This window comes from Anser brachyrhynchus (genome assembly GCF_964034855.1).
Source record: "Anser brachyrhynchus genome assembly, chromosome: 2".
Classification (NCBI taxonomy): Eukaryota; Metazoa; Chordata; class Aves; order Anseriformes; family Anatidae; genus Anser; species Anser brachyrhynchus.
This window is the reverse complement of record NC_137695.1, coordinates 10,441,350-10,460,442: the sequence shown is the minus strand read 5'-3', so window position 1 is coordinate 10,460,442 and position 19,093 is coordinate 10,441,350. Positions and strand designations below refer to the sequence as shown.

General features: G+C 36.3%; 1 protein-coding gene across 4 annotated transcripts in view; it reads left to right on the top strand.

Moving 5' to 3' along the window:
- The window catches only part of PTPRN2 (protein tyrosine phosphatase receptor type N2), a 645,529-nt gene that overhangs the window by 267,928 nt on the left and 358,508 nt on the right, over positions 1 to 19,093 (top strand). For all 4 annotated transcript variants that reach the window (XM_080579571.1, XM_080579572.1, XM_080579573.1 and 1 more), the window contains one exon: positions 7,314 to 7,400. In XM_080579571.1, coding sequence (XP_080435697.1) covers positions 7,314 to 7,400 — 87 coding nt within the window. The remainder of the gene's footprint in view (positions 1 to 7,313; positions 7,401 to 19,093) is intronic.

Below are 19,093 nucleotides of genomic sequence, written 5' to 3'. Positions count from 1 at the left end.
CTAGAAGATGCTGACATTGGTGAACCCTTCTAGGCAATTGTCAGACAAGGTCTTTTGGTAGAATATTTTCTGCTTCACTGAGACATGCCAAAGCAGTTGGTTATTACGAGATCCACCATATCTAGCAGTCCTGTGCTGAAAGGCACCTTGTGTGAAGTGTATCCTGACTGCCTTCTGCTTATTACTGCAGGGTTAGAAAGTGAAGCAGGAGGTGGAAGAAATCTCACCAGACTTACTCTGAGCAGTTTTAACTCCTACATCATCAAGGGTGCTCTGGGTACCAGCCCTAAGAGAGAGCTCTGTCCATCATCCTCTTGATGGCATGGAGGTTAATCTGCAGGCATGGAAGTGACAGGGGAAGGTGGACAAAGTGCAATAGAGAACATAAGTGTAACTCATATCACTCAGAAGGAAAAAAAGCTGCTGTCCCAAACAGTTTTCAAGCATGTGTTTGTTTTGCATAAGTAAATATTAGAAAAGTTTTTGAAGTAAACATTGGACTAAATCAAAAATCTCTCCTCCCAAAAGTCCTAGGTGCTGTGTTCAGGTTCTGCTTTCCTCCAGCTGAGATGCAGATTCAACCTAACTGAACACAGGTGTAACCACAATTTTGAACCTTCTTCAGGGGAAATAGGTGGAGTGGAGCTGCCACTGTGCTTGACTTTGGATAGCAAAAGAGAGGCAGTGTGTGAGAGTGGCACTTACCTCCCTAGGAAATGCACTTTCTGATACTTCTTGGAGAGCTGTAGTTAAGCACTCAAGCAACTTTCAGTATGTAGTCATGCCTGGTAATTTTGGTGCAGTGCTCAGCACTCTTAAAAATGGGTGAACTGGACTTCATTGCTTATGTCCTGATTTAAACAAATTTTAGGTGGATTGAATCCTACCTTACTTAAGATTTCACTGGGGACTAGACTGACATTTGGGTTTAAGGAGTGCAATTCCCTATGTCAGGCCTATTTCTGTACTGTAGATTATTCTTCATTTTTGCAGAAAATGATTCAATTGAACTAATCTGACAGGGTTGACTGGATGTCCATTATAGTGCTGCATTACAATTGCTAAACAGAATATTGGAAGGGCACTAGGTACAGACTGGTAAAGACAATACATAATTTGAATGACGGCACTAAGGGAGAATTTTAGAGTCCAGTAAGTAGGTTTTCAAAGACACTTGGCAGTTGGGAGGAGGAAAAACAAATGAGAGCAACTGCTTGTGAGACTGACATAACCTCAGCGTAACTTTGAGCTACAAGTTGCTCTCCTTGCTGGGAGCAGGCTTGGCAAATGCTAGCAATCAAACCATCTGTATAACTGGATCAGATTTTTTGCAACCAAAATGGATCAATTTATGGGATTGTTTTGACAGGCATGTTGGGAAATACAGAACATATAGTTTTCATCATTGTTTACTTCTGTTTTTCCTCTTGTTCCCTTTGACATTGCCCACTGGCTTTTATTAGAGTCTGAGCTCCATTTAACTCAGCATGCAGAGCTGGACATGCTGCCAGTGTCTGCTCCCTGCAGAACTCCTCCTGTTTCTTCATTTACATGTTACTTCCTTGTTCTTTAACCAGGAGGGGAAGCTTTGAGCCTTGAATGCATAAATCATTAGGTCCAGGTCAAAAATACACAATTCATTATTCAAAATGGTTGTTCTCACTCATCAGATTTCTAGTTTATCTTGGGAATTTATTGGAAATGTGGCATCCATCTGTAGCATTGTTTGGATAATTGTGGCATGAAGCTGACCAGGTCTTGAGATCAGCATCCAATATTCAGCCCTACTCTTTTTGGAACGGTCTAATCGGCCATTTGTGAGGCACATCTGGTCCGTAAAACTGTTGACTCCTACTCCATTTGCCCACAGCAGCCATTTAGCAAGGCTACCAATTCAGCAGCGAGAGAGAAGTTACCTTCCCCTGGATCCAGGTGCTCTAAATATGCTGTAAAATCAGTCAGATGTACTGTAAAGACAGTCAGATCCACTGTGCTGAAAAAGTTTAGAATATTTTTTTTGGTAGGAAAACGAGGGAAGTTTTTATTATAACTAAAAAATAATTTTCAGGTTACTTGGTTTTTGCTACTGTATCGTCTCCTTATTTGGTAGGGAGAAATATGTTTAACCTTTGGGGACTAATTGTCCCCAATAGTGCAACTCTTATTCTTGGATCCGGAAAGCACGCAAATCAAATGATAATAGTCTTTTATTTAACAATACTAGACATCTGACATAGAAAGTTGGTATCATTGCCTTCATTTTACAGATGGCGAAACTGAGGGTCACAAGGATGTCTTGACCAGGGTCACCTGATAGGCCTCTTCCAGATGAAGACATTTTTTTCCTCATTCATCCTTTGTTCAACAGCAGATATTCTCACTAATGTATAAAGTGACTGAAGGCAATGGGATTGTTTACATGAGCAAAAAAATTGGCTAGCAAAATCCATATGTAGCAATGACTATGAAGGAAATCACTTAATATGATTGTCCTAGGTCGTGCCAAATTTCTGGAATGAGATTTTAGAAATGACTCCTCATCCCTGTATTTTTCTGGTAAATTGAGCAAATGAAAAGTGAAATATTTAATGGACAATAGCAGAGGAAGATTATAATCCAATGTTCTATTATTTGAATTACCTCTGTAAGTGGATTGTTCCTTAAAATATTTCTGTTTTCATCTCCTTCATTAGAAGGGATTTAGGCATTGGAAGATACGGAATATTATTTTCACCAGGCAATCTAATTTTCCTGTATTCAATGTCCAGTACGATTTGTGGACACATTTTAACAAACAATTAGATAAAGTTGGTCTCCCAAATCTTCTCTTGAGCATTTCAGTGGATTACTTAATTTTCAGAAGTGCTCAACAGTTCACATTGAGGTAAAGGGATATTTATTCCAGCACTTTCATTTAAGATCCATCCCTAAATAAAATAGCTATATAGCCTCGATCTGCTTTTCTTATTAGACAAAACTCCTGATGAAGTTAAAGGGATTCGACTGAATCATGTGTATCTTAGCACAGACAAGTAGCTATGTATTGGGCTAGTTGTTTTTCACATGCTGAAAATGAATATGAGATTTTTCATAGCTATGTCATGATGTTAAATCATGACATCAGAATCTTGCAATGAGCTGAGGAGTCATTTCATCTGAAGACATGATGAAGTGCTACCATATAATGTTGGCTGTGTTTAGCGGAAAGATAAGCCATATGCTCTAGCAGGTATAACTAGTTTAGTACAAGAGCTTTTTGCTGCAAAGTGAGATTAAACAAAAGCAGCAGTGAAATATTTTTCAGATGAGGCTGTTCCAGATTTTAAAACTTTGTATCTATATCAACCCCAAAGGAAATGTTTATACTTCATTCCCCCTTTATTTCTTCATTGTCATTAATCCGTCAAAGTATATTCTACAAATAATATGGGATAGAGATTGTCATCTGAGTGAAACAGAGTTCTGCTACTGGTTCAGTAGGATCTGAATTTGTCAGCTGAAAAATAGTATTTAGGCAAACACTTAAAGAAAGAGATGGCGTTGGAAGACAAAGCAGTAGAAGAAAGTTAGTTGTATGTAAGTTTTGTACACTTTCTGATTCTCCTTTTGTTTTCCAAGCTGTAGAGAACTGGAGCCAGAAAGCTGAAAAGACATATATATAAAACATACAAAAGACAAATATATATAAAGACATATATATATAAATGTAAAGATGTATGACATTTTGTCTTAGTTGCTGTTATTGTACTCAACGAACACTGGCATAGGTTGCCCAGAGAGACTGTGGAGTCTCTTTCCTTGTAGATCTTCAAAAGCCTCGTGGACGTAATCCTGGGCAACCATCTCTAGGTGGCCCTGCTTGAGCAGGGGCTGGACCAGATGACCTCCAGAGGTCCTTTTCCAGACTCAGCCCTTCTGTGATTCTGTGATCTTAACACGGTTAACTTGAAAACCTAATATAAGCACTATCTTGAGATCTCTGCCAGCAACAGCCACATCATCATCCAACAGTTTATTACTTCTAAGGCCAAAATCTAGACTGGATGTGATCAGAAACTTCAAAGGCAATCCAAAAAAATAAAAATTAAAAAAATGTAGTGGCAAAATCAAGGACTTTTAAAGACACAACAGGAGACATTATTTTTCTTTGACAAGAAAGGGTTAGACAGTCTCAAGAGAACTTGCAAAGCATAAATAGAACCTACAGGTAGGTCCTGCTACTTTTCTTTTTCTAGGGCCCTTGACCCTCCCTCGCTTTAAGGAACTGAAATCACAAGCTTAACAGTTCAAATAAAGTCATGGGAATCCTATCCCAATCTTTCTCCCAAGTCTTTGGTCTTGATAAAATACTGTTACAATTTCTGTCTGTACTATTTGTTCCTTATCCAAACCACTATTTTTTTTTTTTTTGATCTTTGCTACTTGATTTATGTAACACTCTGCTTCTATTAATTCTGTAGTAGATGAACCCTTACGATCAATAGAGGAATCATATTCATGAAAAATGACACTGATATTTCTCAGTTTTTCTCGCCTTTGTAATACAGAAACTTCTTTCCATGTAGGGCTGAATCAAGCAAGCAGAAAACCAAGCACAGTACACGAAAGATCCCATCTAACAACTGCTCCATGTGTACTGTGTGCTTGCACCAGGGGGGTATGGGAGGACTGTGTGCTGGAGGACAGGTGATGTTTGCAAATTGTGTTCTGGTAACAGTCCTTGAATAAAGCTGGTCAGATGGGTGATGTGGATGTACAGAGCTGTCACAATGTAGGCTAGTCTTCTTTATGCTGTGCTGGTGGGAACGGTGTACTCGCTCGGCATAAGCCAATCTAGAAGTGATCACTGTACAAGCATACACTGTGTAACACTGAGCAAAATGCAACATGAATTAAAGCAGGAGGGAAATAAAGTGTGGATAATGATGTTGTGGCATTTTTAGAGAAAGATTTTGAATATTCAGCTCATCTACAGCAAAACTATCAAAGAACTGTAATAAGCAGTAAAAGTATATGGCAGCATTTAGAAATTGGAAAAATAATATTGGAAAGTACTCTGGCATGTTACTCATTCTTGATGTGAGTCCTCAAATGTGATAGTGTGATCAGTAATAGTACTGGTACCAAAGAGGATAATAGATAGCAGCATGCCTTTGTAAAGTACACAGGTACCAGTTCTGAAGCTCTGCTGTGCTGTTATGAATGACGGGTTCTTAGCCTGACACACTCTATGTGAGCTTGTGAGCCTGTGTGCCTTAGTTTGCTATTGGATGAAAATTACTAAGACTGCTACTGGATGCCCAGGCTTGCAAAAGAATGGCTTTCCAGCACCATTTTCTTTCTCATTTTCTCTCCTGCATTCTTGCTGTGTTGTAGCATTCAAATGCTCTGATTGCATCCCACATTACTGTTACTACATCGGCTTGTAGCAGCATACCTTGTTTTTGAGGTTGGAGATAGCTTTTGCAGGGAAGGAGGGGGTAAGCGGGGAATGGGAGGTTGAGCTTTTACAAATAAGACTCCCTTGGTTAAAAATGACACCAATGTATGCAGCAGACTTTCCCTGCACCTCTGTGTATACTTGCTATTACAGTAAAAGCCCACTTGCTGACACCAATCATTTCTGTAAAATTTAAGCCAACATCTTTGGGAGAAAAGATTTAATTAACACATAAGCCCCTGAGTCACTATGACAATCTGCTTTCATAGTGATGGGAATAATCACATTTCTACCCACTGTCAGTCCTTGAAATATAGGGATTTTATGAATAATCTATAGTACATTTTTTTTCCTTACAGAAACAATCAGATTCTTTTGTTACTTTCAGACAAGAACATTTCTGTCTCAGACATCTAGAAAAACTCTAAATTTATCTGGTGCCTTGAGGGGCTACCTCTGCCTGTGTGACAGGAGGTCTCTTGAGCATTTTGGGTTAGTAACATGAAGGGAGGCTGAACAATTCCATCCTAACCAAGATCCATGAGACATCCCATTATTTAAATAGAGGTGCCCTTAGGGCAGTGTATGCAGAACCCAGTGCAAATAAATAAATAAATAAGCAGTACTCATTGCAGACAATAAATAAATTTGTGGCCATGATTACAGTGCTATAAAATTGGATTCAAAAACTTTCAATGTGAAGCAGAAATAATAACCTAGGTACAGAGCTTTGAAAAATCTTTCCCCCCTTAGTCCAGTTGAAAAGATCATGTCTAACAGTACGTACTTTTTTGACACCTCCTTCTCCTACTTGTTATAAACCCTTGAAGGAAAAATACAGAACCTTGTTTCCCCTGGGTTAGCTTCATCTAAGTTGTTTCTGATTTAAAGTGGCATAAGTCAGATAAGTATCAGGCTTGTAAGGTTTAATTTTATGAGTGTTTGGGCTTGAGAATAATTCTATAATCACAATTTAGAGCATGTTGTATCTTTTTCTCACTAGAAACTGAGATATCATTTTCTTTTCTTTTTACTTTCTTAATACTTTTGTATTTGGCTTCACTGTACTGAACAACAGTTAAACAAGTTATGATCTGTCTATTAGGGACAACATTCATAACATTTGTAGAGTGGTAGCAACTCTAATAACCTGATTTTTTATAAATACGAATTTTGCATCTAGATAAGTGCTTTTTTAAATGATAGCAGTCCTCTTGTGTTATGCTTGATTGCAACCTGTTTTCTAAATTAAAAAATGTAAATGTGGCATTGACAAAGGTTAAAAAGATTTACAGTGGGTTCTGTCTGCAGTGCATACACACACCAAACCAAATCCTATGTATCTAATCAGTGTCCTCTGGACTGTGTGCCTTGCTCCATTGTTTACTCTCAAATCCATAATAATTTTGTATCCTTTCACTGGGCAAAGATTCATTTTAAAAACTAATGAATTTAAAAATATGCTTTTCCCTTGTCCATTTGATACTGAGCCGCAATTTGACTTTCATTGTTTGTTTCCCTCCTTGTCTCATCAATCCTTTTCCCTCTTTCTGTCCTTTTACTTTATTACATTTTTTATTGAGGACTGAGATGAACTGGTTGCTGCATCATGGGCCCATTACACTTCCTAACAATTCCATTTACACCTTATTGTTTGTCTTATTGCTGGAAAATTCAGGTGATTCATCATGCCTGAAGAAGCACCTGATCCCAATTCCCTTGATATCACGATCACTATGTGACAGGAATACAGTTAGTGGTGGCTTTCAGGCTCTAAGAGGCCAAGGTGATAACTCTTTTGGGACTTTTAGCCTCTCAAGTATTGATGAGTTCCATTTTCGTAACGGTCTGTTTTCTTGCTCCCTTTCAACAGCCCCCTGAGTGTGGAAAAGGGCTTGGAGTTAATAAAGGAAGTGGCAGATCTCCTGAAGCTGCAGATGAGTGCCTTCGATGATGTCAAGTATGTACATGGAATTTGGCCCTTTTTACTTATTGGATTTCTTATTATTTTTGAATGGTTTGTCTTACAAGGAAATAACTACTCTTTAATGTCAAAATTAATGACAGCACGTGAGAGAAAAAAAGAATATTGGGATGATTTTTGTAATGTCTCCTACATACAGTTAGGAACAAATTATTTATTAAACATTATAAAGACTGAAATAACCCTATGCTCCCACAGGGAAAAAACAGTCTATTCAAAGTGCTGTAAAAATATTACTATCTTATTTAACAGGATCTGGGTAAGGCAAGTATTGTAAAGGGTCATCATACCCAGTGTTGCTGAGGGGTAAACAACATGGGTTGTTCCCAACAGATGGAGAAGAACTTCAGTCCCTGGATTTCAGTCTGGCATGTGGCACAACAGGTCATGACTCCTGGCCAGCTACTCATTTAACAAGTCACATGGAGTTCAGCTATGCTGAGAACCCGTTTTTCTTCGTATTATCTGTACTGATAAATGTTCTGCATGTTAATCACCTAAGCTACAAGCTTATGATTTACCATGTCTGGTAAAAAAAAATTAGATTGGGATTTTCTTCAAACACTTTGGTAGGGGCATTTACTTTGCAAAATTTTACTCCTTCCTTTGTAAAACAGAAAGTAAAAATAGTTTGATAGAGAAGAAATGGAAAAGAAGGGTCAGCTGTCGGTGGTTTGTGACAGCTTGCTAGAAAAGAAGTCACAACTTGGTTCACAGAAAATGACGAATTTTTGTGTAACATCCAGTTTCTGCCTATGTTTCAGAGTGTTTGGGGTTGCTTGCTTTTCCCCATGAGTCGTGTTGCTGAAGGGCATTGTCTTTCTCAGCCTTACTTGTGCTTTTGCTTAACCTTCATCTCCAGTGAATATAATTCATCATTTAATGCTATGTTTTAAGCAATAGTCTGAAGATGTTGCATCTTTGCAGGAAGAGTTTATTATTAATCAGGAAAAAAAAGATCTACCCCTTCTATATCTGAATATATGGTGGGAAATGGATTACTGGTGAGAGTCTTTTTAGAAATCTGACAAATACAAGGCATATAAAGTTTAGCTGTTTAGAAGGAAAATATTCACATATTTAGTTTTTTAGAGCTATTCTTTGCATTGCTGAATGACTTTTTACTTGTATTTTATGAAATGTACTTTTTATGAAAACTGAGTTTTGTAATTACAAAAAATGACAATATTTTATGGCTTTCCTTATAAAAAGAATTTGCAACCTTGAATTTGAATACTAGCAGATAAATCAATGTCTGCTGTACATTTAAAGGGATAATTCCATGGAACAAGTTCTCTGCTGGAATCAATGGGTTCTGCTTCATTAACTTCATTCATTTACAGTACAAGAACACTTTCACCTACCTTTCTAATTGTTAGCATAAAGCCTTTTGGTTATTTTTTTATCATTTGATAAATCACAACAACATTGCAATTGGCAAGCTGTAGATTCATTCTCTAATGGAAAATATCCCTCCAGTGAAATAGCAAGCTATGAAAAACCTTTTTCTTTTCTTTAATATGTGACTTTAGGGAAGCTGCTTATTTTGCATCCATTAACATACAGTCATATGACAGTACCAAAATTACTGGTATAGTATAGTCAGTATTTTAAAATTGTGTTATGAATGGTGATAATTCCAAACAGGGCAGGAGTATTTTGTCTATCAGCACAACGCTTTCATCAGTTTTTATATCTCTGTAAAAGGTTATCCCAAATCCCAAGTTAGGGAAGAATTTGTCCAAAATAAATGGTATTTACTCAAGAAAATGAGGTGCTTTGACTCAGGTTAAACCCCTGAAGTGCTACAGAAATGTGGAGCTGGCCAGCAGATAGAGCAGAATTCAAAGTTTTAGAAAAAGGCTTCACCAAGAAAAGAATTAATGCTTTTTGGATTTGTTCTTTCATTATCACTACATATCCATTATTGGAAAACTGTATTTACTTGAAGGCTCTGGTTACCTTCTGAATGGCCTCATGAGGGAACCCCTCAGAGGGGTTTCAGGAAAGAGTTGATGTCATGGTTATTCCTTATCCATCTTTGATATATTGAAGGATGAGAATGAGACCTCTCAGGAAATATTTTATTAGCTTTCTTTTTCTCAGGGATTAATATAAAAAAAAAAAAAAAGTACCAATAAGCTCGAGATCAAAGATTTATAAAGGAAATGGGAAAATAAAAACTACTTTAGTTTGAACTCTGACCTGAGTATGAGCTTGGATTAAAATTCTCAACTCTCTTAGTCTTCCAGGAATTCTGAACAGGAAGAGACAATATAGGGCTGAAAATTTTAGACTATTGCAAAGATTTCAGATTAAAGTCATTTAAATGAGAACCAGAGAGTTAATTTCAGAGTACCAACAAAGCAATCATATTCAATAGTAATAGTGTAAGAACTGAGGACAGAGGACGAGTTATTTTAAAGTGTTAAGTTCTTTTAAAGTTCTTTATATTCTCAAATAAAATGTTCTTGTCCTTTTCTCTGAAAAAAAAAAAAAAGTGATTTAAAAGATACTGCTTTGCAAATACATTACAGCATTTACTTAGTTTTGTCTGCAAATATCTTTCATTCTTCCTTATATATATATATTTTTTGTCTGTCTTGGAGTTTGGCTAAGTGAACAGTAGCTTTTGCCACGGGTTTTTACCGATTCCCGTGTTAGTTCTTGATTTTAGTTGATGCATGGTAGTAATCAGCTTATCTTATCTTCTCTTTCACAATCCTGCCAACTTTAACCGATGGCCTGCAATTCACAGCGTAGCCTCAGGCTTGGCTCCCAGAGTGTTCAGTCCACTTCTACAGTTGGTTTGTTGTCAAGTTTGCATTGACATAAACTTTGCTCACCCTGTGAAGCAGATGATTGGGAATAGATTTGGAGAATACATAATTAGAAATACTTCAACATTGAAGAAAAGATCCAACATGCTAGCTGTCACTTTTGGATACAGCCTGAATCTTTATGGAAGTAATAGTTATGCTTAATATGTTTTGTTAATGGTTATGTAGCTGTCAAATAAATTCCATTATTTCTTATTACATCATTAGAGACCATTAAAAGGATATTAGCATGCTGATGTAATTATGCAAGCAGACGTAAAATGACTATAGTTATGATTTTAAAATCTAATTATGGGTGTCCAATGCCTCTGGTGATTGATTGTTGGACTGGTATCATGGATTGAAGTCAGATGGGTGGTAGTGCTAGGAGAGTTTGTATTTATTTAAAAAATAATTTTACTACTGCAATCTGCAACATTGACCTTCTTCCTGTAATTACAGTTCTTCACACATTATAGAATAAACTTACAAACACAAGAGATTATCAACAGAAGTCCAAATATAATAAAACTACTGAAATCTGTTAGCTCAGCTGTGAAGGTAGAGGAAATCAGAATCTATAATCAAAGACACTGGGTTAGAACATACATGACTTTGGGTTCTCAGAGGAATACAAATCATTTTTATGCTCTTATGTAAAGTTTTCATACTTGGGATATTTACTGAGAACATTGCTAATGGAAGGGGTTCAGCTCAATTTAGCTGAATACCTTTACATAGAAAGCACATTGTTCTGATGTCATAGTATTTCAGACTGTATATCCTACCATTCTCAGCCTCCAGCTAAAAGTGAATTTTTCTGCTGAATATTTCATCCTTTGATGGATATTGCAGTAATACTGGTTTTTTTTTCTTCCTTATTATTTCTCTCTTTAGACTTATATGTTTTTCCCTATTGCCATTGAAGATCTCTTACTGTCCGTGTCTCTATTTTCCAGTTTTGTTCTACTGCTTTGGCTTCCTCCACCTGTACATCTTAATGGACAGTACTCAAAGAACTGTCCTCCCAGGACAGGTGATAACTTGACAAAGAATGTGTGCCATAATTTTTCAACAGAAAACCTGTAGTAGAACACCCTGTATTCCTTCCATAAAAACATTAATGTTTATCTACTACCATTGTTTTGGAGCGTAACAGTAATTGTCTATATAAGCATATAATCTATATATGTAATTTTTGGGATGAACAGGATACTTATGCTAAATTTCAAGTGCTAACGTAAATAGATTTTGAAAGCTGATTCTAATTATCTAATATGAACTGGATTGCAAAGCCATAAAATTTAACCAATATATTCCTTATCATGTACAGTTTGCATGTGTGTCGTATATCCAAGGTGAAGTTAAGAAAACACATCACCAAGCTTTCAGTGTCTAAAGCTCAAACTCAGAAGCCTTAAGTTGGTTGTTTGGCTTTCACCTGATTGTTTTCCCCATCCACACTGAGACTAGAGATGAACTCAGTGTTTTAGCTGAATAGTGTATTATATGAAAAATGAAAATTCAGGTTAACTGAAGCTACGTATGAAAAGTGTATGGAAGCTTCAGCTGGCAAACACCTTTCAAAATTTCTAGCAGCCACAGCAGTGTGGTTTGACATTTTGCAAGTAAAATGCTATAATTTTTCAATTCAAGGTAATGACTCATTTCAAAATTTAATTACGTTTGGGTTATAAGGCAAATGCAAAATAAACAAAAGCATTGATTTCGGACTGAACTCAAGTGATTGTGTTTTTGGGTTGGTTTGTTTTTCTTTTTAAATACAAGTCTTTCAATAATGACTAATTATGATATAGTCTTGAAATACTTGATTTTTTTTTTTTTTTTTAGACCTCTGTCTTACTCCACATGCAGGAAATAAAATGCTCCGTTAATGAGCAGCTCTTCAATGTTCCATTTTATCCTCATTGTTCAATGTGTGGCTTCAGGCTTTATTTACTGCACATTATTCAAATCCTGCTCTGAGGTCAGAAAACCCATTTCTGCTTGTTGTTTTTTGTTCTGTTCTGTTTGTTTGTTTTGTTTGGTTTGGCTTCCTATAGTGCTTTTCACTAGGCTATCAAAACCTTTGACTAACATAAACTGATACATTTAGCTCACATGAGATATGGTGTATTATAAGGACCATACAGAGCTGGCATTTATGCATGAAAAATTAATGTCATAGTATCTACTAATTCGAGGTGTCCAGTCCGATGGCTTTGAGTATAGCTTATACAGCCTCTTCTGTGAAGATCTTCACATGTTGAGACACAAGTCCTGTTGGCTTCAGTTACCATTCTAAGTGCTCAGCAGTCCCAGAAGTCAGCTGTCAATTTAGACAATGCTATCTGCTTCCATAAAAAAAAATATGCCTGAAATGACTTGGCTTCAAATGAACTGAGTCTGAATCTGAATCTGAGGCAGAACTGGATGGTACCAACAGAATTCAAGATAATGATAGACCTTTATGTCCTCATACCTGGTTTGCAAAATACTACCTGAGGTCTGCCAACAATGACGTTGAGGCCCCTTGAAATATATATATATATTTTTTTCTCTAGCACTTGATCACCATTCATTAGGAATATTATTGGAAAACAAAACAAAACAAAAAAAACCACACCACTTTGAAGAGAAAAGCTGCATCTGTAGATACAAAATAAGTCAAGACTGATTTTTCCTTTTATACTGTGGCATGTCCTTAGCATCAGCTATGTTTTTAAGTAGTTCTATATAAACAGTAATCTAACAAAAGATTGAATTTGGGTGGTCATCATGAGAGCAGCTGTGAACACATTCTTGCTATACTTAAAATCTGTTTCCAAGTAGTGTGATTAGAGACACTTTCCACCTCCTCTTCAAAGAAAAGGTCTCACATAGCCAAACAGTACCTATCATTATCTTTGTTCATAGGAAGGGCTGGAACGGTTGGGCTGGAATAATACAATCTGAAAAGCCAGCGAACCATCCCTGTAAAAAGAACTTGGACTAAGGAAGGTGTTTGAAAATCAAACCAAGTGGTGAAAGTTTGGAAAAGCTTTAAATGTGTTCAAATCAGAAGTGTTGGGTAGGCACACTGATGAGTGGAGCTCCCAGCCTCACCTATTATGAACACATGCATTGGTGTTAGTGTCCTAATCGTGTTGTATAGGTTTTGTTCATTGTTTGTCATGTTTGTCATATTCTTCTAACACCTGAAAAACTCAATCAGCCAGTTAATCATATTCAGTCATCCAGAACCTAAACACTGGAACGGTACTTGGTATTTTCACTTCATCATGCTGATGGATTATGACATTTGGTATATGTACGCTCTAAATGTTTACATCTCATGAAATTGTTGGTAGCTTAAAAGGCAGGATAGTGTGATGGAGGCTTATTTAACCTGGTGAGCTGTATTGGGACAGGCAGCACAGTGTCTTCTTAGGTTTCTTTCTCTTTTGGTTTCGGCCTGTAGCATGCAAACTTCACTCTGCTGTAGAAGCTTTCCATGATTCATTTTTCCATGATTCAGTATGATTAATTTTTTCTTTATGTTGGACACCTGTGGGTGAATCTTCTTGCAAAGTTTTTTTTTTTTCTAGATTGGCAGATTTTGCCATCGATACCATTTAGATTTACTACAGAGAGGAATTTTCAAAATACTGTGCTTATAAAAAAAACATACAGTCCATCCTGTTCTCCTTATGGTGCTGTAGTATACAATAGCCTAGCAATAGGCTGAATTTTTATCTGCATTACATTGCATTTATTGTCCAGATATTAAGCAACATTTTTATTTCAGTTTGAACTCTACTATGCTTGGTTTCAATAAAAAAATACCTTTCAAAAAAATTGAAAAATATTTGTCATCTATTCCCTGATTTTAAATAGCAAACCAACAGACTAAGGCTATTTGGCATAATCTTGTTTAAAATGTTATAAAAGCATAACTCAGAAATAATGGTACCACTTTTATTCAAACTTGACTTCTTCTACAGATTTAATGAGTCTGGAAAACAAATTGTCTGAAAAATGTACTGCTGTAACTCATTGCATGCAGGCTTTTATAAGAAATTACATTGTGTTTTCTGGTACATATTGTCTTATTTGACAACTAATTTATAATATAAAGATGCATCAATTTTTAAAGAAATGAGGATAAGGAAACAAAAATAAGGTGGAAGTTTCAACTCTGCATTCCTTTACTTAAAAATGAGTGATTTCTCAGCCTTAGCAATATATCAGTCTTGTGGCTTTTTCCCCTGAGGTATAATATATTTTGTGTGCTTTTCTTTAATAAATGTGCATATAACCAAGATCATTTTGCCTTATCCACTGTAACTTTCCTGCTAGAAAAATATAAAAATATATTAAAATAACAAGAAGGATTTTGGCCTGCAGCATTTTATGAATTCTAGGTGACAAAATAGAAAGACCATAAAAATCTATAGAGACTCTTATAAACAAAAATATACTAAGTTTGGCTTTCCATTACAACATTTAATCTAATTAAATCAGAGGATTTGTACCTTTGTAATCAAAAGATACACAGTTATAGATACAGGTCCATGTACTCATAGGTCCCTACTCAAGAACAGTTTTTTATGGATAAGTGAGCTTCTAAAGTTTATCAATTTTTAACCTCTTCTTTATCTGCTTTCTCTCTATATTACTTTCTGTACATCAAATCTTTTTTTTTTTTAACAAAATTAAATTCCGTAATATGATATGCTAGGGCGGATGAACTGCTTTGTCTGAAGCAAGACACTGAATATGTGCCATTTCATTGAATTTATATAACATTTCACATATTAACACGTAATTATTTCCATTCTACAGATGGGTAAATTGAAACTCTAGACAGTTTTCTTGATATTCCCCAAAATGGTACAGAACTTGGTGACAGATATGAGAATAGAAACATAGAACTGTGATTCTCACTCTTGAACTAAAACTTGCTTTACAAATAGCACAACTAATATTAGAAATGGAAAAAGATTATCATGTAGGGAAACTGGTTATATATATTTTTAAGAAAAGATTCTTTGAAAGATTTGTATAAAAGAATAATCCATTAAAAGAAATATACAAAATGAAGAAGTATACAAATTATCTTTATGATTTTCTTGATCCTCTCTCCCTTGGCTTCTTGATCTCTTACCTACACACAAACACACTTTTATCTCTCTCTGTTACCTGTATGGATGGGTAGATGGATGAAATAAATATTACAGACCTGCTGGCCATTCTGAACAGATAAATCATTCTTTTTCACATTTTCTGTTTAACACCTAGCCAGTAAATATTTCGTATCCAAACCCATGAGCTGTACCACAACTTACCTGAAAGATCTGACTTTTGTCGTGACTGAAAGATCACGATAAATTCCCCTTGAAGTGCCTCCTTTGTAAAGGAAGTAGGTTGATGCCAAATGTCTCTCTTTCACAGCTGGTGGAGGAATCCCAAGATCAAATCTTCTAAGTGGTCTTCTCAGAACTAAAGGAGAAGCCAACAGGTTCTTGAGAGGGCAAGCACTCTAGCTAAAAGTTTCAAAGCTTTTTGAATTGAGGCTGCAGCAAAGTTTGTTTTCTTTGGTCTTCAGTTGTGCTGTCTGATCCTCGTCAAAGAAATTTGTGTCCTGTCTGGCTCCTATTGAAGTTAAAAGGGTCTATTTCTTAAAAGGATCTTATAAAAAGGATGGAGAAGGACTCTTTATGCGGGTAGATAATGACAGGACAAGGGGGAATGGTCTTAAACTAAAAGAGGATAGATTTAGATTAGACATTAGGAGGAAGTTTTTCACTCTAAGGGTAGTGAGGCACCAGCACAGGTTGCCCAGAGAAGCTGTGGATGCCCCATCCCTGGAGGTGTTCAAGGCCAGGCTGGATGGGGCCCTGGCCAACCTGATCTAGTGGGTGGCATCCTTGCCTATGGCAGGAGGGTCGGAGATAGATGACCTTTAAGGTCCCTTCTAACCCAAGCCATTTTATGATACTATGATTAAAAGTCACTTGTGCAAACTGCGGGCAGGGTGACTATCAGTACAGAAGACAGATTTTACATGTGAGTTCAACAGACACTGTTAACACAGGTGTGCTAAAGATAAGTAGGCCCAATGTCAGCAAAATACATTGAAAACCTAAGACTGCTGCATACTAGCCAGACCACCAAAAGGTATAAAGAAGAATGGAAGTATAAATAGAATACAATTATATATATATTTTAATCACATAAATTTATTATTATTTAGCCTAATCAATGGAGGGTGAAAAAAAATCACTGTACATTCAAGCAGTATTTTGAGATCATTTTCCCACTCTCCAAGGGTCCAAACAGTCTTTTTCTTTAAAAAAAATTTAGCACATGTATGTTTTGTTCCTTTAAATACTGTAATTAAGAACCTTATTTGCATTGCAGGCAAAGCTGGCAACTTTCATGTACTCAGCGTGGTGAAAGTGTCAAATTTCATGGTTTGTGACAGATTAATAGAAAAATCATTTTAAAACTCTGCAAATTATTCATAGATCTTGAGTAATCATCAGAGGTTGCATTTTGTGAAGAATAAAAATAGAAAAAACTGAGTATAGCTTCAATCTCTAAATTGAGCGTTGTCCATTTTTAAAATCATTTAAATTGTCAGCTTAGCAAAAAATCTTCACCTTAGATGAATTGAATTGTAAAATCTTTAAAATACCCCTTCATCATCTTTTGCATTGTAAATGCATCCGTATATTTAGAAAAAAAAATGTATATGCATCCGTATATTTAGAAAAAAACTGATTTGAAAAAAATTGAAGTCAGGCAAAAATGTTAGGAGGTCTGCATGGAGGAGCAATGAGCTCCTAGACAAACTCAAACACAAGCAGGAAGCCTAAAGAGGGTGGAAGCAAGGAGAGTGTTGCGGTTTAACCCCAGCAGGCAGATGTGCACCACACAGCAGCTAGCTCACTCTCCCCAGGTGGGATGGGGGAGAGAATTGGAAAGGTGAAAGTGTGAGAACTCACGGGTTGAGATAAAGGCGTTTTACTAGGTAAAACAAAAGCTGTGTGTTCAAGCAAAGCAAAACAAGGAATGATCACCACTTCCCATCGGCAGGCAGGCATTCAGCCACCTCCAGGAAAGCAGGGCTCATCACACACAATGGTTTCTTGGGAAGACAAACATCATCACTCCAAATGTCCTCCCCCTTCCTCCTTTTTTCCCCCATCTTTTATTGCTGAGCATGATACCACATGGTATGGGACATCATCCCTTTGGCCAGTTTGGGTCAGCTGTCTTGGCTGTGTCCCCTCCCAATCTCTAGTGCACCTCCTTGCTGGCAGGGCAGCACGAGAAACTAAGTCCTTGGCTCTGTGTGAGCGCTGCTCTGCAAGAACTAAAAATATCAGTGAATTATCAGCACTGTTTTTATCAAAACTCCAAAACACAGCATGAGAACCAGTGAGATCAGTGCAGCAGAGTGACTTCATGGAGAATAATTTCAGGGGAAGAGAAGAGGGCAGTACAAGGTGTCCAAATAATTACCTGATTTATGATAGCTGTATATGGAGCTTACAGAGGTAAATCTGAGCTGCAACCATCAAATCCAGCCCTAAGTTTTGTTTCCATGTAGTTACATTTGCAATATGTGATTTCTTGGAAACTGTCAATCTATCTAATCTTTCTAATCTATCTGCTGAATACACCACACCTAGCTGCATGGTGTAAACTATTCTACCGAAATGTAAATGATAATAGAAAATCATCCACTAATTGGTGAATTGGTAAGAACAGCAATTAGTATCTATCCTGTAGCAGAGATTTTGCTTTTTCTTCTACAGTACTTGGCCATTGTCAGGTGTTGGTACAACATAATCTTCTTTAACTTTCTCTCTCCATGCTAGCTGCAAGTTGAATACGAGAACATATTTCCATATTTCTGCAGACAATGTTGCAAATGCATACTTAGAATATGTAAGGGATATAAATATGAATAGTTAAGAAAATGTATTTGGGCAGTAATGCAGCATGTTGTGGAACACTGTGCAATTCTACACTTTAAGTTTGCATCTCCAAGAACTGGCAAGACACAAGAAGCTCAATTTGCTGTAATAGGAAAAAGATTTTTTTTAATTTTTCATTGTCTGTAATACATGTGCATAATATATACATGTAAGCAGAAATGTGAGGATAGATATGGCTGTATATTGACTTTTGATCCATTCAGAAAGAAAATTAGGGAAATTTTTTAAAAGTAAAGGTATTAAAGATGTGTGGTGTTTTTTTTTGTTATTGTTTTTTTAGTAATAAGTCTAGGTGATGATCAATATATGCTAGTCAACAGTTCAGGGAAGTTATTTCGTAGAATACATTCTTCACAGGTTTTAACAATACATTCTTCACAATACATTCTTCACAGGTTTCTGGAATGTTTGAGTTTTAGTCAGTACCTGCTTATATAATATAAATAGAATGTGAAGCAATGATCCAAAAAATAAATGTTGGTCAAAAGTTCTGGTCAAAAATATTGGTGAGACCTGAATCAAGTGACTGATGGGTTTATAGCTACATTGAATAACATAAGAAGCCCAAAATAGCATGAGTACGCTTTTTAATCCGTCTATGTATTATATAAGGATGACCAGCTGCACTGTTCTGCCTTTGCCTTGCTCTGTAAATCATGTTATTCAAACATACTGTATTACAAAAGTGCCTCTGTTAATCATGAGCTTTTTTCTGTCAATCTGATTTGACATAAATATGTTTATAACCAACACATATAGTATGTAACCCATTTACACGTGTGACCATTTTAAATTTTACCAAAATTGAGAATATGAAAATGAGGTTTTAGTGCAATATAAACAATGGACATAAAACTTCAAA